The sequence below is a fragment of the Oryzias melastigma genome, linkage group LG11 (assembly GCF_002922805.2).
Source record: "Oryzias melastigma strain HK-1 linkage group LG11, ASM292280v2, whole genome shotgun sequence".
NCBI lineage: Eukaryota > Metazoa > Chordata > Actinopteri > Beloniformes > Adrianichthyidae > Oryzias > Oryzias melastigma.
In genome coordinates this window covers 19,285,096-19,307,420 of record NC_050522.1, presented here as the reverse complement: position 1 = coordinate 19,307,420, position 22,325 = coordinate 19,285,096, and the positions used below count along the sequence as shown (strand labels likewise).

Genomic DNA, 22,325 nt, shown 5'->3' with positions numbered 1-22,325 from the left:
CCACGCTATAACGTGCAGGGCCCCTGCAAAGGCACTACAATCAAAACTGAGTGTGGTTCAGTCCTACACCCCTTTGACTGTAACAATACTCATGACAATGGTTCGTTGGTACGCCCCCACGAGCCTCAAGGAACTGCAACACTCACCTGCACTCCCTTAAAGATACATTCGCTCCTCTATGACCCTCCACAGACCTGGACAACCCAAAAACCTGCAGCACCCATACGGATAATATAAACAAAATGAGCAGCTGATCATATTAGACTCACACCTCACATCAACTCAGCAACGAGGGATAACTTCAGGACAAGTAAACTCAGTTGGTTCACAGTTTAAGCAGTACACAGTCGGGTTAATTCCTCATGGAAGTTTTTGCGAATCTTTTCCTCACAGTTTTATTGTTTTTGTATTCGAGGTGACATCTTCTCTTGCCTCCAGTCTTTGTCTGCTGGAGCCTCTGAAGGGACTTGTTCTTCTTCCTGTGCTGTCACAGGCTCTAACACCTAACAAGATATCTGAGACAGAGTAGAGTCTGACATGCAGCTCTTTGTCTTTTTGTGGTTCCTCTAAGCATCTGAGCATGCTCTGACCTCCGGCAGTACTTGTCTTTCTCCGAGCATGTCTTTGGGTTGTTTCTTGTGACGTTTTCTGTGTCAAAGAGCAACTTGCAAATGATGCATGAGCAGTAGAGTCAGTTTAGGATAAGGACAGCATGCACTCATGACAGCTCCAAACTTTGCTTGCTCCCTGTGGATATAATGTCATAGAAAGACTTTCAGGAGTTTGTGTCTGTTCCAACTGGTGACGGTTGCTGCTCTGTGGCCGCCGGCGTCAGGGGACCTCTTTTACTAACACAAATCTTTGGCTGCTGCAGGCACGAGACAGTCCTCAGACCAGTTCCGACTTCATCCGAGTGTCCAAGGAGTTGAAGAACAAAGACGGGTTCGCTCAGGTCGTCTTCTCCAGCCTCTGTAGGAAGGTACAGCACCTGCTGGGATTCACCCTTTTCCCAACACTGTTTAGCTTTTAGCTACAGAACTTTTCTTTTAGTTTCTGTTCATCACACACAACCCTCCTTCTTCAGTATTTTATTGTTTTGCATCAGTCTATTTTCTTATTTCTTCTTTATTACATTTCTGGGTAAAATATTCAGATTCCATTGTTGCATTAGACGGAGACTCCTCACCTCCACCTTCTCCTCTCAGGTGAACAGGTTCAACAAAAGCACAGACAGAGCTCTCCTCATCACAGACAAGTTTGTCTACAAGTTGGAGCCCAAGAAGCAGTACAAGATCCTGAAGAAGCTTCCTCTGGAATTGGTGAGTTTTCAGTGGGTGGTCACAGAAACAGTCGTAGGACAAAGATCAGTGTTTGGTGTTCAAGCACATGTAAATAAAACAAATGGCATATCTCACTTAAGTCTTTCAAAAGATCATCTTCTTGATATATTCCATCATTTATAAGAATCTTTACGATGTCAACAGAGAGTCAACTTTAATTTGTTTTGGTTGGTCCCATGGTTGAAAGACAACACCCAAGAGGTATTAGCAAGAACCAAGATGATCAAGTTAGGCTTATTCAGTACTTTGTTCCACCAATCATTTCCCCCTTTTACATCAGAGATGTCACAGACACCTAAATAACACACAGTCTTTGACCCACTGTAACTCTTCAACCATTTAAGCAATCAGTGTGAATCAGCTGATTCTCACAGGGAGAAAAGTGGCATCCAGAATCCGCTGGAATAACGTTAATAGTGTAAATGCTTGAATAGTTCCGTTAGTCGAAAGAATGTAAACATTGGAGCTTAAGTGCAGATGTTGAAGAGTATAAAACCAATCTGGGATTTACTATTTCTTATTGTTGTAATTATTAACCTGTCTTGGATAAAAATGGACAAAAGTTAAACAGTCCAACCTGAGTTAAATTATTGAGATCTGAAAGTTTAAGCTTCTCTTAACAAACTTTAAGAAGTGGAGGAAACCAGAAGAAGAAAATAAACTTTAAGACGTTCGGAGAGGATGTTAGGCAGAAACTGGCCAAACAGAATCAATCAGGAAGGAAAAACATGGAAGGAGGCATTTCTTCAAGGATTCCTCCAAGCGTGCCCTCAGGCTGCTGGATGGGAAGAGCAGCAGTAAACTAGATGTCACTAGACATTAAACCACATTTATGGGAGAGTAAACACAGGGAGCAACCTTCACGCAACTGTTAATGCCTCAGTATTTCAGCGGCTGGTGGAGTAACCATTTGAGTTCTATATTCAGGAGGTGGTGACACGATCTACTCAATGTCCCCTTGTCTTGCTAATCTTAGCTAGACAAAGGGTCAGAGAATTCCATCAGACAAAAACTTTCAGCATAAGAGGGCAAGTATGTGGTTTCATGGATGGTTTCATTTCCAAAAGAGCAGCCCATCTGAAGGGAGTATGCATCAGAGCTATTGGGACATTCAGATGGGGAATCTGCAACTGTGTATCAACTTCCTCACTGGGGAGTTTCACATACCTTGCCTTGTTCCTAAAGTTTGTGGGGCAAGGACAACAAAAGGCCTCAAACAAACCCTCTAAGGTGCAACATTTCATTGTTGCAGGGGTGTTTAAGTATTTAAAGTCCCACTGTGATCATCTTTAGATCTATTTTGAAAACATTCCCAGAGGTCTTTAAATTATGATTACGTATCTTATGGGCAAAATCAGAAGAATCAGGGTCATTTTCAAGGACCTAGTTTTTGCAGAGTGGGAGGAAATTCACCTCTGAGTTGTAGCCGTAGAGTAAGCCCACCCCATTTCCCCATCATCCATCTGTTTACGCTCTCTCCCATTACTGATACAACAAAAACAACGAGCAGTATCGGATCTATCCAGCCGAACAGTTGTCAGCCAGATACCAGCTCAGGCGAGGAAAACAAAGTTGCACATGAATACTTCGCAGTGGAGCGGAGTAGAGAGCTTGTATGCACCATTGAAAGTTGTCTGCAGGATTTGTCAGGATCCCAAAACCCCCCATCACTCCAACGGTAACAAATAGTCTGCAAATCTACATGCTAATGCTAAATCTCATTAAATGCGCAAATAGAAATTGTTCCTCAAGAAGAGATTTTTCCTGGAAGCAAAAGTAGATTGCTGATTTATGAGTTCATCAGAGCTCCAGTTAAACGGTCTATCTTTTATCTGGTTTCCAATGTCTGAGCCTGTTAGAAGAAGTTGGTTTATCTCTGTGACTTCTTATCAAATCAACTTGTTGCTCCTTCACATGATATCTGTACCACAGCATCTTTAGTGTTGACTTTTGAAAAGCTCAGATTGATTCTGCAGGATTTTGGTTGTCTGATGGCTTTGTCAACACCTCTGCAGGATGCAGTGACTCATCCCAGCCGTGTTTGCTTGAGACAGAGGGCTCACAACATGCCACGGGGTTAAAAAGCCATCATTATGCAGCACTGGAGCGGCTAAAGATAGCTGCTGCTATTAAGATTGGCTGCTTAGATTCAGAAGCTGTTTCCAGGTCAGAGAGAGTTTCAGGAGGAAACTGTCCTCATTCTGCATCACCTGGATGAGACGATGGTGGAAGGATACGTTAGTGTGATGGTCTAAGAACGACTCAATTGATGTAAAAAACAAACAAACAAACAAACAAAAAAACCCCACAAAAAATGTACAAGAAAAGTCAACCTGACTGTAAAATTTAGGTCTGGCTGAACATCACATTACAAGTTTAAGTTATTTTTGTCAAAAGTGTTCAGGCTCTAGTGGTTAACCCTGTAACAGTGAAGCTGTCAGCTACTGTAACTCTTCAACTGTTTAAGCAAGAAACATCATGTACATGTACTGATGTACAACACTTAACTAATGTAAAATTAAAAAATGGAAAGTGTTTTGTGATGGTCAAAGTTCTTTTTCTCCACATCAGAATCTGTTGGAATTACTTTAATTGTGTAGGTTGAAGACTTATGGTCGTTCAAAGAACATCAAAACTGGAGCTACAGTTTGGTGTTTAAGGCTTTACTGGCGGCAGTTAAGCTACGTTTGGAAGTAAAAGTCTGAAGCACGATTTTTGAGATTTGCACCACTTCAACATTTTGCACCAAGCCTCTTCCAAATGTAGGTGGCGAACATTCGCTAGTGAACAGTAGACAAAGATAAATAAGAAGCCTCTTTCTGCTTGTTGAGGTTAAACACCACAAGCTAACCGTGCTTTTAGCGCTGTTGTGAACATAGGATTAGGCTCAACGTAGCATAGGGCTCAACCTACACTATAGTACTTGGCCTAACGCAGCATTAGGCTCAACGTAGGACAAGGTCTAACTTAGCATTAGGCTCAATATAGCACTAGGCTCAATAAAGTGCTAAGGTCAACATAGCACTAGACTTGATGTGGCATTGGTCTCAACCTACCACTAGGCCTAACGAAGCATTGGGCTCAACGTAGCACTAGGCACAATGCAGCACTTTGTCGCATTAGGCTTAACGTAGCCCTTGGCTTAATGTAGCATTAGGCTCAATGTATCTCTAGGCCTCATGCACCATTGGGCTCAACGTAGCACTTCACTTTATTTAGTATTAGGCTTAACGTAGCACTTGGCTTCATGTAGCATTGGGCTCAACGTAGCACTAGGTCTAACTTAGCATTGGGCTCAACGTAGCACTAGGCTTAATGTAGCATTAGGGTTAGGGTTACCTCAGGAGTTAAACAGTTAAACAAAATCACACAATACAAAACGCTCACCCAACAGGGGCGCTGTACAAATTAGGCACAATTAGTAACACCAACAATATCAAACATCCCAGTAGAAATAGTATAGATTGAATCGAATTGAATTTATTTATTTAGTAGGGACGGATATAAAAACATACATACAGCAGTTCCATGCCCATATCATCATGCTTGTAGCAAGAGCTAATTTCCAGCATTTGTTCCCAGATAACTTTCTATACAATAAAATAATGGTGATAAGATATAAAATAAAACAGCTGATTATAAAATGACATAAAATTATTTAAAAACAGAGACTTATTTAAAAGATAAAAAATACACCTGAACAAACCTCACTCAAACGCATGGAACGCTGCTGGTACAGCCAGGACTTTGTTTGTTTTTTAAAAAGTCTATTATGTTAATAAATTATATTAATAAAGATTATTATGAGAACAATAAAAATAGTTAAGACTGTTATAAACCAGTTAGTGCAGATTATTTTAACAAAACCGGATTATAATTCACAAAAGAAAAGGGCATGTCTAATTCTGTTGCTATAATTTAGTTTGTTCCTCTAATTCTTTAGTTTTTGCATAATTTTTCATTCCTTTAGGAATGTATAGACATCCAGTATTCCACTTTACACAGGCAACTCAACAGGCAGCTCCTTGGTGGAACAGGAGGTAGATCCAAAGAAAATCCAGTTACCAGCAGTGTGATGAGTCTGATGGGATTGGAATTGTGTGCTTTTGTCACATTTTTTTCCCCTGGACTTTTTTCTGTCTTTTAAATTCTACAGAAGACGAATGAAAGACCTGCAGGGATTGAATGCTTCTGGTTGAATTATTTGGGGGAAATATACAAAAACTGACTAGAAAATGACTAGATTTATCCAAAAGAACACATAAAATAAACATAATCCTTTTATGCTGCATTAGGTAAAGCGATCTGTTTATTGCTGAACTACTTATGACAAAGTCATTTAATTAATCATGTGTTTTTACAAAAGAAATGAACCCCACTGATTGACGATGTTCCTTCTGCTGATGGGACAGGTTGTCCCAGAGGTTGCCGTGACGATGCAGAGACTTGTGGCCCATTGTCATCCCTGCAGGATTAACCTGTGTGAGCCGTAAGAGGCTTACTCCACTTTGTGTCTCTTCCTAAACGCATCCCATTTTTCCCGCGTTTCCTCGCATCCGCTGTCCTCCCACAGTCACTTCCACTGGACTACTTCCTCTCCTCCGCCTCTCACTCTTCCGTCTGCCTCCTCTATTTCTGCCCATCTGTCCATGAACTGGGTCACAGCTCATAACTTTCCCTTCGTTGCACCTCCGCACGTTTGCCGCTAGCAGAATTCCCGCCCGCCTCCACCGGCGGAGCAGAACTAATCCTGCCCACTTCTTTCACATCCAGGTTTTTGATCCAGGATATACTGTACTATTAAATTCAAAAGGTATTATGGATATTATAATCCACGACACTTTCATTTTGCGTCCTCCATCTGTGGCACGCATGTCACAGGTCATACAGTCTAAAGCCAGCCTCTCACATTAAATAGATTTTTGGTACACCATCCAGGATGTACGTCGCCTTCGTCCTACAACGGTTGGGATAGACTACAACATTCCTGTGACCCCAAAAGGAATTAGACAGGTTTGGAAAATGGTTAGATGGATGGATAATCCATAGTGCGTTTTCAAAACAAAGATAAAATCAGTTTATCTTAATCGGTTGATTGATCTTTTTAATCCCACTCACATGCCGATTTGTGATTAATATAATGATTTCCTGAGACAAGTCTATCCTTCTTAGCACCAAACAGCACAGAGACTGTTGTCAGCTTGAACCACAGAGACTGACAGGTCTGAAAACACTTAAAGAAACCATATCTGAATGTTTCTCAAAGGTTTTATGTTGATTCCTTGGATTTTTCCAAGCGTTTCATGGAATTCAAGCTTGTATTCTTTGTCTTAGACGGCTAAGGTAAAGGTGTCTTTCTCCATCAGTTCACAGGCCTCAGCACCACCAGCGGCGTAGACCAGATGCTGGTGCTCCACACATCCAACAAGGATGACGTCCTGCTGTGTCTGCAGCGAGGAGAGCTCTGCCCTAACCAGGACCGAGTGGGCGAAGTGGTGGGATCGCTGGTGGACTACTTCACACGGTCAGTTAGAGACCATTTCCTCTGAAGTCACTTCTCTCTTCTGTTAGTTCAAACTAGCAAAAGCTGAAAAACACTGCTTTGTGTTTTGAATAACATTACCTGAATCTGCACTTGTCCTGAATGTAGCGACACACTAGGCATGTGAGGCGCATTCATGACCGCACTAACATGCATTTAGCCCATGGGGTTCTATTTCTACTGTTTGTTAGCGAAAGTCCACCACCTACAGCTGGAAGAGGTTTTCAATAAGGAGAGACCTTGAAAGTGGGATTGAATTGTGAAGCATTTAACTGGGAAGCATGAACAATCGAAGGTCTTTGGCAGTTTAGCTCTGGGCTGGAGACATCTTGCATGCTGGTGATGACCTTGGACCAAGTGAAGAAACCCCCAGAACGCAGACGCTGATGGTGGTTAAGATGGACCATGCCGAACTGGTCCAATGTCTGGAAGGTGGATGAGCAAACTTAATTTAATTTAAAGGCAAATATTTGATTGTGATTGACTAGGAATAAAGTAAGCACTTCAACTACTGCCTCTGAGTAGGGACCAGCTGAGGTGAGGTAGATCTTCCTTATTGAAGGAATTCACTGGTGCGAAGCTCCAGGTCTTTTCTTTCACAGCTCCATTCTGATATATGAGAGACTTTGTGTCACATAATTCCGGCAGGGCACAAACCGCTATTATTGTCTCCTTCATGATCAATTTTTGAACAGCTGGCCATAGATCACTACCAAATCGGAGTCCCCGATTGGTCCAATGTCGACCTGGTTTCACTCCATGCACAGACAGTGGCCACACATTTTGTACGCAGAGCCTGAATCAGAAATTAAAAATGTGCATTTACGGGTCTCAAATATGTGATAGTATTTCTTTCTCTAATATTAATATATAATATATAATATCTCTAATATTTCTTTTTCTAATAAACATCTCTATAGTCAAAAAACTGATGAATGTTTCAAGTAATCTATGAGAATATAATATAATGTAAGAGGAAAAGAGCGGTTGTCGTCTTGTGGCCACATTGTAATCTTAATACTAAAGGAATTACATTTTATTGTTTATCTCCCATATTATGGTCAGAACTACTGACTTGTTTCCTTTACTTTCTTTATCATTTGCTCTCTGTTTAGTTGTCAAGATTTTAGGAGTAGGTTTTGTTTTCACTGTCAGTCTCTCCATGTTCAGGTTAAATCATCCACAGCTGTCTTCATTTAGTCAATCAATCTCAGTGTATTTAAGTGTCTGGTTGTCAGGTCATCTCTTCTGTTTTGTTCTGACTTTGGGTTGGGTCTCCATGGGTTTTTGTCATGTTTCAGTTAATTAAATGTTTTAAGTTTCTGCCACCAAGCCTGGTCTGCTGTATATGGGTCATCCACCACTACTTCATGAAATTAGCATATTTTGAAATCAAGTTAATTAAAAAAAAATTCAATGTCACTATTCTCATTGGTATATACATTTGTAGTAAATGTATTGCACTTCATCCAATTAGTTTCATTTTTAGCTCATCTCATGTTGCAGTAACTCCAGAAAGCCAAGTTTGTTTATAAAAGATTTCTATTTTCACACAATGGACTCAATTATCGTTCATTATAGGTCTCTGTGTGGGTTTCAACCCACAGTTTCTTTGTCTTTCATTTGCTAGGTAACACTGAGCCTGTTTACAACCCCACAAAAGTCAGATTACTTTGAATAATCAAAGTTAAAAGGCCAATAGAAAGTGTGGCCATCAGAATATAAAATGACTTTAATGAAACGAGACTTCGTTGGAAAATTAAAAATTGATAAAAAGATTTATCTCTATATTCTGTATTTTCTGCTGGGGTGCATTTAAAGGCCTTTAACTTAAAAAAAAAAAAAAGATAGCTGGCTGCCAAATTTTTTGACATAAATTCCTGGCATACTAAAGGCAGGTATTTGGTATTTTGAAGATAAACTTAAAGTGTTTTGTGATTACCGCTGACTCAGCAAAGAAAGTGGATGTTCGTGTTAGCTTGGAGGCAGCACAGACTCTTCCTGGAAGGGGCTGTTCCTCACTTTGTGATGTCACAATGTGAGGATCTAGTTGTTTTCATGGATTGGGAGGGGCTTGTGCTCTGAGTGCAAACATTTACTCAGAGATTTGTGAATGGAAACAAAAATGCTTTGGAGGGGTTTTTTTTGGGGGGGGGGGGTTATTAACATTTTAATGCACTTAAAAGCTCAAAATTGCCACCACTATTGCCTGATATACTTAATTCTACAAAAAACTCCTTTCAGTTTCCTTTGAGGAGTCTATCAGTTGACCCTATTAGACTCAAAGTTACTGCAAAGAAAGCTTGGTTAGCAGAAAACAGCTGTTTTTTTTTTAACAGCTTCTAGTACCTCAGCAGGAGTCCAAACTGCAGCCTTATGGGAATAAAACAGTCTAATTAGAGAATTTCTCTTGTCATTCCTGTAGAACAGAAAAGTTCTCCTTTGTCACTCCACAACAACCTTTGGAGCCTTTGTTTGTTTATTACTGTTGGCTGGATTAGCTGCTTGTTACTAAACCTTCAACAATTTCAATCATGAACTGATGAAAGGATTTTCAGAAAGAAAAGTTGCAGGATTGCCCTTTGTTTGAAAGTCTTTGAACGCATCAATAACGTTGTGTTTTGGGAGGTTTGTCCTATTTCACTTGAACGTCCTTCTGTCAGACCCGACTCCAGCAGCTCACACACACGGGTGTCGTCTCGGTGTGAGGACTGTTGTGGTTGTGCGTGTTGGATCAGATGTTTATGTGCGATTGTAAGCTGCTGCTGCTGCTGCCTCAGCAGCCGCTCTGCTGCTGGAATCCTGAAGCATTAATCCTCCAAATCCTGTCAGGTCCACACGAGTGACGCAAGACACAAACAAGCACACATGCATGCACACATGCACGCCCCGTGTTTATTACCAACATCCCCTCCTGGCGGGAACCCATCCAGCTTTTCTCAAGGTTATGAGAGAGAAGTTATGAAATTTACTCAGAATTTATTACTGCTACTTTCATAAAACACTAACAGTTGATAATTTCTGAGCTTTTCTCTATCTAAATTTAAAAATATAGATTTGTACATAAGACATATTTCATTCTTTTCTTTCATAAATAGCAAAAAATGTATGTTTTGCTAATGCAAAATAAAAAAAAATCATATAAGACAAAACTAGAAGATAATAATTCATAACATGACTATTATTAATGTGGAAAAGTGATAAAGATAATAACGAAAAAAGCAAAATATTTTGCTTTTGGCCTAGTTTTATTAATAAACACTAAAGGTAAAGCCAACCTCTAATACTAAAAGTGTATTTGTAATAAAATGTGTAAAGACTTTAGTATATATATATATATATATATATATATATATATGTATGTTATAAACTAAAGTGCTAGAACAGATTAAGTAAAATACTTGCACTAAAATACACAATACTATAAATGTATAAAATTGTGCATTAATTGCACTAAAGTTTGCCCAAAGCAATTTACACACAAACAAAAATATTAAAGTAAAGCCTAACAGAAATTATATGCAATCATTTTAAATGAAAAATGTGGAAAAGGAAAGTATTTTAAATCCAGTTATGTGACACCCTTTATGCCATTGAAAGTTTTTCTTTAAATGGCTTTATTACCTTCTGGGATAAACGGTACAGTTTCCATCCTGGTCATGGAAAGGTGGATCAGCTCTACACCCTCCTCAGGGTTCGTGGGAGTTTGCTCATCCAATCCATATGTGTTTTGTGGATTTTGACCACGTCTCCCGTGGTGCTCTGGGAGTACGGGGTCCGGGGAGGCTTATTGAGGCCTGTCCAGTCCCTACATACCAGGAGCTTGGGTTGCATAGCTGGCAGTAAGTCAGACCTGTTCTCGATGCACGTTGGACCCAGGCAGGGTTTATCATTGGTTCTGTTCATAGTCTTTATGGACAGAATTTCTAGGCCCACAGGGCCCAGAGGGGGTCTGGTTTGGGGACCACAGGATTTCATCTCTGCTCTTTGCAGATGATGTTGTTCTGTTGGTTTTATCAAGGCAGGACCTCAAGACCGCTAGGTCTGATGTCATGGTTCTTGACTTGACTCTTTCGGTGGGTGGAGTGCTCCTAGCTCAGGTTGGGGTCTTGTTCACGAGTGAAGGAAAATTGGAGCATGAGATCGACGGGCAGATTGGTGTGACGTCCGCCGTTATGCGGTTGCTGCACTGGTCCGTTGTGGTCAAGAAGAGCTGAACCACAAAGTGAAGCTCTCAATTTACCGGTCGATCTTCATTCCAGTACTCATCTATGGTTATGAGTTTTGGGTCATGACCAAAAGAACAAGAGCCTTTGTTGTTTGTGTTTATCTAGATCAGAGGTGCCCAAATCCAGGCCTTGAGGGCCAGTGTCCTACATGTTTTCTAACCAACCTGCCATTGAAGCTCCTTATTCCCTAAACATGCCTGATCTAGGTAATCAGCAGCAGATAAGGCAGGATTTCTAAAACCAGTAGGGGGCCTGCCATCGAGGTCTAGATTTGGGCACCCCCGATCTAGATGAAGGTCCCACCCACTCGTTTGTGTGAGTCATCATTAAAGAGTTTGCTGACACATCGTTATGTGGCAACTCCATGATTTCAGATTTTGGCCTGGTTTGAAAACCAAAAAAGCGGAGCCAAGTCTGTTCAACAAGTAACCACTAGGTGCCTGGTCCAACAATCAAGTTTATTCAATCTAACACTATGCTCCAACTTTTTGGATATACAAAAATGCAGTCTGGTTTGTTTTTACTTCTGTGGGTAGATTTTATGACCATAAAATTTAATTTTATCAACTTTGATTTATTTTGGGTTTGATTTTAGTGCCGCTTTTTGATTATACTTCTCACTATGTCCCGGTCTCGGTGTTTCACAGCAAATTTGCATCCTTTATTTTAGTCTTTACAGAACACTGTGGCCTGATTGTCTATTTATCTTGTCAATAAATCTCCTCCACGTTGTGTTTCTGGCACAGAATGCAGTCAGTTACCATAAATCTTCCATCCCATAATCCTGGACTTGTTTTCCTATGAAGGTTTGAACTTTGAGAGTTTAAACAGAAGAGAAAAGTGTGTAGTTTTTCAGCAATTCAACAATGGAAACGAGGGAGACTGGATGGGGTCACCTGGTGACCTGACTTGGGTCGGTCTTTTCCAAGGTGGCAAAAAGTGAGACAACCAGCTGGTGTTTGCCCATTTTTGGAAAAGTCACAGCTTGATGAGGTCATATCCTGTCAAAATGGCTGCTACAGTGGAGCTTCAAAAACCTACTGTCAAACAGTTTGTCTTTATGTGACCACACCCATGGTCAATCTCTGCCCTGGCGCTGGTCATCTCGTCTGTCAGAGTCCACAGCCGGCTGCGTTTGGGTTTTATCAGTAGTAGCTTCTTTTTTTGTTGGTTTTATGACTCGTCTGCTTTAATTTGGGTCAGTTGGAGGTGGTGGTGTCATCGTGTTGTGGCAGCTGAGATGGTGGTGGTGGTGGTGGGGGGGGGCGGTAGTTTGGCTGTGACTCAGAGGACGGTCGGCCTTCAGGGAGCCGTTTCAACTCTCCGTGGCGATCGTGCCACCATCTGTGGCGAGGGAGGGGTGGCGGTGCATGAAACACTGTGCAGTCGGAGCAGAAAATGTGTCAGAAAATGACATGTCCCTCTTTGCAGACTCGGTCAAGAGGTTGGAGGGGGACGTCTCAGGCTCCCGGCGCTCCTCGCTGCAGTTAGTTGAATAAAGATGTGAGTTGCTGTCATGCTGCCTGTAGAGGCAGGAGGTGAGATCTGACTACAGGGATGCAACGAACCCCCCATCTCTCATTAGTGTTTTCCTCCCTGTCTCTACCTTCATCTCTGATTCACTTCTGAACTGTCATAGCTGTTACCAGAAACTGTTTTGTTTTTGAGGGGTCAGACCATCTGCTGAGCCAGCTGGGGGGTAATTAGGGGGGAAAAAGTAGGATTAAGGGGTATGATCTTTTCTTAATAGCTCTGAGGTGATTTCTTAAGGAAAGACTCCCGAGGAAAACCAGGACTGAATTGAAGCTCGATCAGACACCTTATCACATGTTTTTTTTTCTTGACTTGCGGTCCCACATTCCACCATCCTCATGAATTATAAACAGAAGTGTAAAATAACCTTTTTATTTTAAAGTCTTCAATAAGTCTTCATTCAGTGTTATAGATTCAGAGAGACGAGGCGAGTCTTAGCGTCTGACATTATGAGCATATGGGATACACTCTTTTCCATCTGGAATCTGGGATCCTTAAATTGGATTACAATTTGAATGATTTTATTTTTTCCCTTTTAAAGATTCAGTTGTTATTCTGCACTTTATTGATTTTATTTTAAAGGAGAAATCCAAGATTTAAGCAAGATAAACTATCTTAATTTTGAAGCTGAGACCTACGTCAGTTTAAATAGAAATTTAACTATTTGTAAACAATAAAATAATGAGAATATTAATATATTTTAAAGCAAAAATGAAATCAAGCAATAAAATGACCAAAGTTGTCATGCTGTAGAGGCAGAACGTCTGTGTGGTCACCGGCACAATCGGGGTCTACAGACCATCTGAGGAGGGTTCGATTCCATCAGCTCACCTCTGAGCTCCAGCCAAGAGGCTCCGCCTCCTTTTGCAAAATCTCCTGCAAACTGATATTTTCCTGCTTCTCTGAATAAACATCTGCTGACAGCAGCTGCAGGTGGTGTTCCTGTCTAAGGAGAACCAGTGTCTTTAAACAAGCATCAATAATAATAATATCTGTAAAAAGCGAAACATGCGACCAATTAACAAAAGCTCTGTAATTTGTTACTCTTAAAAATATTACTTTTCACCAAATTAACTTTTTGGGTTGCATAAACCATCAACTCAATTTTTCAATTTAAAGAAAACTCATGATTTAAATGTAACAAATTACAGAACTTTTGTTAAATTATCCACTATTTCACATTTTTCAGTAGAGATATTTATGGTGGCCGACACAGATCACATAAATGCAAAAGTCACAACACAACGACAAAAGGTGAAGCACAACGACAGAAGTCGACAAAAGCCGAAGCACAACGACAGAAGATGAAGCATGACAACAAAAGCCACAATATTGACTGAGGAGGCTGCTGTGAAAGTAAGAATCAGAATCAATTTTGACAAGCAGAGTTCAGGGGGTTAAATTATACACACAAATAAGCAAGAAAAATTAAAAAAATGCATATTCCACAATAAATAATGCAGAATATGATTTTTTTTCTAGAATAATTTTATAATTTGGTTGAAAATTTTTTTAGCTGGTTCTTTGAAGTTGTGTTGAATCTGATCACTTTGTGTTTTATTTAAAATGTTTTGACCCTGGTTTCTCACCTGCTGCAAACATTCCCACATCCTGAACCTTCCACCTCCGTGCTTCATAGCTGTTTTCATTCTGATTAGCCGCCTCCTCATTGGTTTCACGTGAAGGAATGTTGTGCTAGAAGTCTCTATGTTTGTTCAGATGCAGTTTGGTAGTTCTTTGGTCACTGCTGTCTTGTACAGTCCTGGTCCGGCTCATTTTCTATTATGGACTGGTCTGTTTTGAGGAGTTATCAGAACTGTGACTGAAGATAACCATCTGTGCTTACACCTTTTCATGTTCTGTCTTGAATTCTTTTCCGTCTTTCCAGTTTGTGTTTTTTCTCGGCCTCCTCTCTTCTTTCTCTCTGCTCCTCCTCCTGCTCCTCCTCTCCGGCGGAAACATAAATAGACATGGAAGGACCTGGAACTGCATTAATAGCAGCCTTCTGGGTCGCTCCCCCCTCTCAGAGGAAGAGTCAAAGCGTGTGGTTTGATTGACCTGAAATCGTCTCTGTGTTTCTGATGTCTTTGACTTTGCTGTTTGACCTTCAGTTTGTCTGTCAGAGCAAATGTGAGCCACATCACCCCCCCACCCCCCCATTTCTAAATTAATTTTCAGGTCATGAAAGGCGTCATCTTCATCCCAGCATAGCCTCCTCTAGCTCTTTTTTTCCCCTCCCTCCCTCTGCGGCTGTCCTCGATGTGTTTATCACTGCTGGTCCAGTTAAGCTCATCCGGGTCGGTTCTGTCTCTGAAACCAGATCTCGTTCCAGAACCAGGATCTGCTTTTTCCGGCCGAGCTCAGGTGGATCCATGAGGTCTTCGGCGTGGCTGACCCACTTTCAGATGAAGTCATGTGCTGCAGTAGTTTTTTTCGTTTAGTCACAAATAAGATCTTAAATGTCACTGTTGATTACAGCTAATTGTCCCCCTCAGAGTGTGTGTGTGTAGGGGGGTGGTGGTCATGGGACATTCATTCATTTCAGTGAGTGTGTAATCTGCAATTCAGTTTTCATCCATAAATCTCTGACATTTCCACCATTTTCAGCGGAAATCCGTCATACAGTTTTTCGCTCTGACCCACGTGTCCTAGAAGTCAACTTCTGACGGGTTTCCAACACAGACCTAAACTGTGGGGAGGCGTCTGTGCGATCAGGGCGCAGGCGTGACCTTGTCAGAGCGGAGCAGCATCTCTTGACGTTTGGTGGTCAACCTGCAGTCGTGTGAAGCTGTTCTCTTGTCGAGTTTTGGATGCTAAAGTTTGTCCTTTTTTTTTGTTCAAAATTATATTTCATGTCCAATTCGGCACTGTCCTCTTTACCAGGTTCTCTGACTGCTTAGCAACCATCGCCGCGGTGACGGCAGCATCTGTGGCAGCGTCATTAGACCCAGCAGGTTCCCCTGAACCAGCCTCACTTCTCTCAAGGGGCATTCTGGGAAAAAATGACTCACAATGTGGAAAAGCGGGGGGCACAATGCTAGTCAGTGCAGACCTAAGTACACTTGTGATTACAGCTTGAAGGTTTCTGCGTGATTCTCGTGATAAAAACAGATCTGGGGTCACTTTGACACAAACACTTTGACTTCCTGTTTGACGCTGCATTAAAAGCCAAATCGGTTGGAGCCAGGTCATCTGTTAACCAGTAGGGGCTTATTGTAGTGCTTCTTCATTGAATTCAATGTAAACTTGGTCTAACTTCACAACAGAAACTAACACAGTTTGCAGAAAGTCTACGGGATGCCAGCTTGAACTGGTTTTGTCCCAAGTGCTTCTTAAATAAAGGGTTACAAATTACTTTTAATGGCACTAATATTAGTGTCTCAGAACTGTAATCTGTAACTTCATGGCTCCTTAAGGCGCCACGAAGATGGTACACTGTGGTCATAAAGGGATGTCAGCAACACTCCGGTAGGCTGTGGCATGGTAACCAGGGACCCAATGTGCCAAGAAAACATCCCTCACACCATTTGACCTTTTTTCTTCATCTCTCCAATATGACTTTCACTGACAAGAACCTTGAATTGAAGCCTATTTTGTGGGATCATAAACACCATAGCTTCAGACTTGGTAAAATATTTTAAAGTGTCCATAAAGGAGACAGCAGAGCTATGTATCCACTGTATCACATGGAGAAGAAAAAGTTATGCCTGAGGAGGAAGAAGGAGGTGGGGGGTCCCAGAGCTCTTCCAGGAGCTGCCGTGCCCCAGTTCTGTCTGCAGCTCGTCTCTGAGAATTATTCTGCCGCTGTAGGACCACAGACTGAAAGACTTGTTGACATGTGGAATCCCAGAGGGAACGCGGAAATGTTCCGAGATCAGAGATGAGTGTGTGTCTGCAATCAGAGATAACACTCGACCGACGGTCTGTCCTGCAGGTTTGACTGATGTCTGGGGGGAAAAAAGCGCAGAAAATCATGGTCTTCAGGTGTTTTCTCTTTGCAGAGATGCCGCTGGGTTGAGGATAGCTGTCCTGCCAGAGTCAAACGAATGTCTGCAGGCTCATTTTACTGAAACCACATGTAAGCTTATCTGCCTCTAAAATACTTTCTTCAATAGGTTCTTATGGCTCTGTGGCTGAAAAACAAGTCCAAACCATTACCCTTCTACCACCATGCTTAAATGTTTGTAAAGGGGCATTTCCTCTTCATTTTGGTCTTTAGTGCTTCAAGACTAAAGCAGATTCTGAAGCAGAGAAAAGCAGCTTTTCTCTGCTTCAGAATCTGCTGGAATGACAATGAACACGTTAACGGTTAAAAAATTTAAAAGAAATTTGCGCGTCACTGGCGACAGGTTAATAAGAATGACTGTATAACTGTCTCAGATGAAAATTCAGTTTTTGTTTTTTTTTAACATGTTCTTGTTGCATTTTTCAACGTAAACAGAGAGCTCTCATTTATGGGTGATAAGAAAGGGGGGGTTAAATTGTGCATTTGCGAATTTCAGATGAACTCCTGTCACGCTGCAGAAACGATGTCCTTGAAAAGGGTGTAGATTTTTTTTCAATTTGGGGTAAAAACAGCATCATCATGGTAAAAAAAAAACTGGGAAAATTTGAAAATAGATCAAAAGATGATTGGAGTGGGTCTTTAAATAAGACCACAATTCTCATTCACAAGTTGTCATATATTGACACATCGATAAGGACTCTTCTGCGTCACTTTCGACGTGTCCCCAACTTGTCAATTTTTGACGTGCTGGCTGTTCCAATTAAATCGGGGATCCAAACGTTTTGTCAGATGAGGACGCAGCCCTAACCCAGTTCCCAAACCCAGCCCAGTCCGCGCCTAGAATAAGCACTAATCGGCATCTGGTACTGATACTATGTCCAGTACCGATCAACATCAGGTTAAGGTTAGAGTTAGGGTGCTGGTGCGGTCCACATCTCGGTACTGGACCGGCACTGGTTTGTAGCCCGGAGGTTGAGGAGCTTTGATTTAATTGGAACAGCCAACACGTCAACAAATGATGAGTTTGGGACACCCAAAACTTTAATTATTGACGCAGATCCTTAACCATGTGTCAAAATTTGAGATTGGGAATGAGAATGTGTTGTTTAGAGAGTTGCTTTTTTTTTTTTTTTAGGTTGGGGATATTGAGGAGAAATTGTGCCTCAACACAAAAAAGGTTGAAAAACACTGACATAGCTTCCTTCATGGTACCAAAGCACCTAATAGAGCAATCCCAGCAGATAAAGAATCCTGAGCTTTTGTCCTAACTCTGAACAGCTACAGCTTGGATTGCCTGATGTGATTGATCCTGGGAATTTGAACCTATAACTCAGTTAAATTCTTGCATTGAATGTTTCACTTCCTGTTTATTTGGTACGTTTTGGTCATTTTAACTTCTGTTTTGACTCTTTTTTTTTTTTACCTGGTACATCAGATGTCTTCAAGCCACCCTGGTTCTTTGATGTTCCAAACAGCTCAATAACCAACTCAGTGGCCAAGTGGGAGAGTGTACTGGAAGGTTCTGAGTTCAAATCCATGGCTGAGTTATACAAAGACTAAAAATGGGGGCCCAATGTCCCCCTGCTTGACACTCTGCATTAAGAGGGTTAAACCACTAAATATTGTCCTAGTGCGGCTGTGTCTGCAGTTCACCCCTCCCCCAGGGAATGGGTCAAACGGAGAACATATTTCTCACACCTCAGTGTTTGAAAACTACTGGGACTTTAACTTTAACAACAATTGTTTTTGTTCCTATAACTTCATCTTCTTCCTTTATGTTTGACAGTTTTGAACAAAAGCCTGAGTCAACTTTCACTTTTCTTATTTCTAAAAAACATAAGCAGCTGATGACGGTCCTGCAGCACGAGTGCCACTCATGCTGCTGAGCGGCTGCAGGAGCTGCACTGAACATTTTCGTGACTCTGACGACTCATGTTCAGGTGACTCAGCAGATCTGCTGGATGAGAGGAAACATCATCCAAGTCAGCAGGAAGAGTGAAGCAGCAGTTTTACCTGCAGTTTTTCACACGCGTGCATTTTCTGAAACTCCACGAGACACAGTCGCACAAAAAGGCTGACTCCACCCCCTTCAATGCTGGTCACATAACCACAATTCGATTTTGCGCCTGACCATCCTGACAAGTTTGGAAAGAATGTCTTGTCACGTCTTTAAAGCGTCGATTTGATTATGATTATGCAACCGCTGATTATGCAACGCTGCAGATGAAGTTTAGAAAAACCATTTAGCTTTATAAGGGCAAATTCTGCAAGGAAGACCTCCGTCAGAGCAGAACCTCGTGGGGGTTAACTAGATCAGGCGGGGCTGAAAGAAACATCAACGTGTTTGTTTACTGTCATTTGTCCATAAACTGCAGCAGTGAAGAAGTTCGTCATGTTTGCTGATGAAGCAGAAAACGATGATGCTTTAGTTTGGATTCACAGGAAGTGGATCTACGAGCCACTTCCTGTTCTCCTTGAGCTTCTGTTTCTGTTTATCTTTGTCATTTCATATTTCTTAACTTTATCTGAGTTTATAATCAACTCTGTTCTGCTTGTTGTATCTGGGATTTTATGGTTTTCAGCAGAAAACGACGGTTTTCTCTCCCTGGAGTTTTCCGGAAGCAGAGCTCTTTGTTTACCTGTGATGCTCTCCTCTGATGGCTCGGCGTGCCAGCGCTCTTGCATAACTCCAATAATTATGTAATCTGCATCGACGCACAGCCTCCAAACTTCCAAGACGCGCCGGTGAGCTCCTGCCAGCCGAGGCCGCCCCGCTGCCAAGTTGGCTTGAGCGCACCTCAGTGCTGGTTCTGAGACACACCGACAGCATCCAGAAAACTTCACTCAGTTCTGAACTGCAAACTCACTGAATGACGTCCATGTTTGTAGCTGGATGTGTCTGCATGTTCAGAGGAGCTTTGGAGGAGGATTCTGAGGGGTGATGGCTTCATCCTATGGCGTCAAATCAGGATCAGCCTAAAGTGAATGAAAAACCAGATTATAAATATAAAAAATTGTTAGAATTTTAGAATTTATTTTTGAAATTTCAATATTTCCTTCAAGTGTACTTTTGAGCTTGAAAGTGTCACTTTAAAGCTGATCCTGATTTGATCCATATCCTCCTGTCGGGTTTCACGTTAATGAAGTTGAAGTTCTGTTCGTTTGATGCTAACAGAAGAACGTTTGTGTGCTTCAGGGTCAAGAGGAAGCCTTTCCCCGTGAAGGTTCACCGCTCCGCTCTGCAGCTCCATATGAGAGGGAAACCCAAAAGCGTCAGCGTGGAGACCAGACCGGGCCAGACCATCGCGGACTTCAAGAAGAACCGAGATGGATTTGTGCTGCTGCTTCCTGCAAACTAACCCTCATGGCGTCCACGCGTTCTCGTGCTCAGGGGATGAGTTAGCGGACATGTAGTGGGGGTCAGCTTCAGACCTGGACGCTCCTGGGGAGACTCTGGGTTCATCTGCAAAACTTCTGGTTCATAATCTGCTGGCTTTTTTATGAAGATACTTTTTAAAGTGATGACTGAAGCTAATCGAAAGCACTTTTTTTCTGTCAGGTCCAAATGTTTCAGGTGTGTTTTGTGTAGAAAGAGGAAAAAGAGAATAAATTATTAAAAGTTTGGGGCAGACGCTGCTCCACAGACAAGAGTTTGGGCTCCTGTGGGTTTGTGTGTGGACTCTTTTCCTAAATTTACGCTGCGGTGCATCACCATTGTGTTGCGTGGAGAGTTTGTCATGACCATCAGTTAATTTACAGAGTCTCTGTTGTGTCTCCGGTCCATCCCCCACATGTTGAGTAGCTTTTCCCGTTCTCTTTGCTGATCCAAAACTTAAGTAATCAGGCCCCATGTCCTCTCTTTCCTTGTAAATTCATACTTTGTGTCATAAAGTGTTACATTTTTCGTCCATGGTGAAATTGACGCAGATGCTATCTGTGTGTCAACGTGTGTGCACGTCACCTTAAATAGATAATACGGTTTTATAAAGTTTTATTTTGAAAGTACAATGGAAGTTTTATTTTGAAATCTATTTCCTGATTCACCGGCTTCATTGACGTGTCAAAGGAGCTAAGCTTGTTTTTAAGCCGCATTTCCGAGGTCGGTGTGAACGTAGCTTTACAGGCCTGAATGGATCCCGAGCGGACTCGGACGCGGGAGCGGCTTCCTGCCTCGTCCCTCTGGTGTCTCTGCAGCCGATTGGATGCCTGATAAACCCGGAGCTTCTCTGCTGAGTGAGGAGCAGATCCATCAGTGGAGTTCCTCCAGGAACAAACAGTTAGCGCTCCCCTCGGACTCTAAACAAACATCAGCGGGTTTCAGTTTTTTCCGTTTTCTTCCAGCTGTGAGTTCAGGTCCAAACATCTTCTTCCTCCCAGCAGCTCGTGTTCCTCAGCTTCCTCTGTCCTTCACTGTGGTCCCTCAGCTGCTTTCTGAGTTTCAGCTTTCTTGTTGTTCATTTTTTTTTTTTTCATTTTCAGACCTGGAGCTTCTGCCATCCTGGGATTTTATGATTCTGACACTTTATTTCAAAGCTGCTGCACAAATCTCCTTCTGTCTATCATAAAGTTCTGTGATGAAGACCACGATAAGATCGGAGCTCACAGCTACTGCAGCTGCATTCATAACAGAAACAGCAGGCGGAAGCAAATAAAATTATCTGGAAGCAGTGAATGACGCGGTTCATTTGTGTTTGTTAGTTGAGCGGACGTCACGACTTAATGATGCCCAGCAAACATGAAGCAACGTGACTGCAGATCCAGGAGACTCGTCTTCATCTGTTCCAAATCCTTCAACCTCTGCATCTCACAGCTGCTGCATCTGTCCAATCGGAACAGAGCATCCCTAATAATATCTCAATCAAATCGACGCCAAAACGCGCTTCCAGGATCTTCACACCCACAGTTTGACACATTTGAGCTTCACGCCGAGCCCAACACTGCCTTCGGTTATAAATATCACCAATGATCTTCAGCAGGACCCGCGGTGCTGTGAAGAAGTCATCGCCCTCCAAATCTAATAACGGTTTTTCCAACTGTTGGCGAGTGTTTGTTACGTCTGTGAGAAATTTATGCTCCAATCTTCTCTTTTATAAACTCTAGACACGTTTGACAAACAGGAAGTTACATTAGCATGAAACAATTTTGAGATTCAACGTTTGGAACTTTCTAAAACTGATTGGGGTAACTTAATCCATCCATTTTCCTGACCGCTTTGTCCCTTTCGGGGTCGCGGGGGTGCCGGAGCCTATCCCGGCTACTGATGGGCGAAGGCGGGGTACACCCTGGACAGGTCGCCAGTCTGTTACAGTGGGGTAACTTAATATAAACCAAAAATTATACATTTTTCATGACAGTCTGGAGGTAATTTGGGTTATGTAAAGTACTTCCTGCCAGCTCTCATATCACAAATTAGGAGTTTAGGGAAGAATTGGCTTTATAGCTTTGGGCTATAATGTGTTGTTGATGCCCTCAGCAGGTAGAGCCCATAACCCTCGTGAACTTTATAATATTTTTTCTTATTGGCATTAAGACAACAATAGTAAAAATCCTGTAATTTTAATTTTTCCCTCCTTGGATTAATGTCCCTCGAGTCGTCAAACTGGGTCACAAAGAAATGGAAGTACCGCTGAAAGCTGCCGTCCTACAGACCCAGCTCCCGCAGTGGATGGTGAAAC

The 22,325-nt window shown here is 41.9% G+C and overlaps 1 protein-coding gene across 1 annotated transcript in view; it reads left to right on the top strand.

Annotated features, from left to right (window-relative positions):
• The window catches only part of myo1g (myosin IG), a 47,564-nt gene extending 26,119 nt beyond the window's left edge, over positions 1 to 21,445 (top strand). The window contains exons 19-22 of the mRNA XM_024261078.2: positions 875 to 979; positions 1,206 to 1,319; positions 6,707 to 6,864; positions 19,847 to 21,445. Coding sequence (XP_024116846.1) covers positions 875 to 979; positions 1,206 to 1,319; positions 6,707 to 6,864; positions 19,847 to 20,009 — 540 coding nt within the window. The 3' untranslated portion in view covers positions 20,010 to 21,445. The remainder of the gene's footprint in view (positions 1 to 874; positions 980 to 1,205; positions 1,320 to 6,706; positions 6,865 to 19,846) is intronic.
• Positions 21,446 to 22,325: the final 880 nt, after the last annotated feature.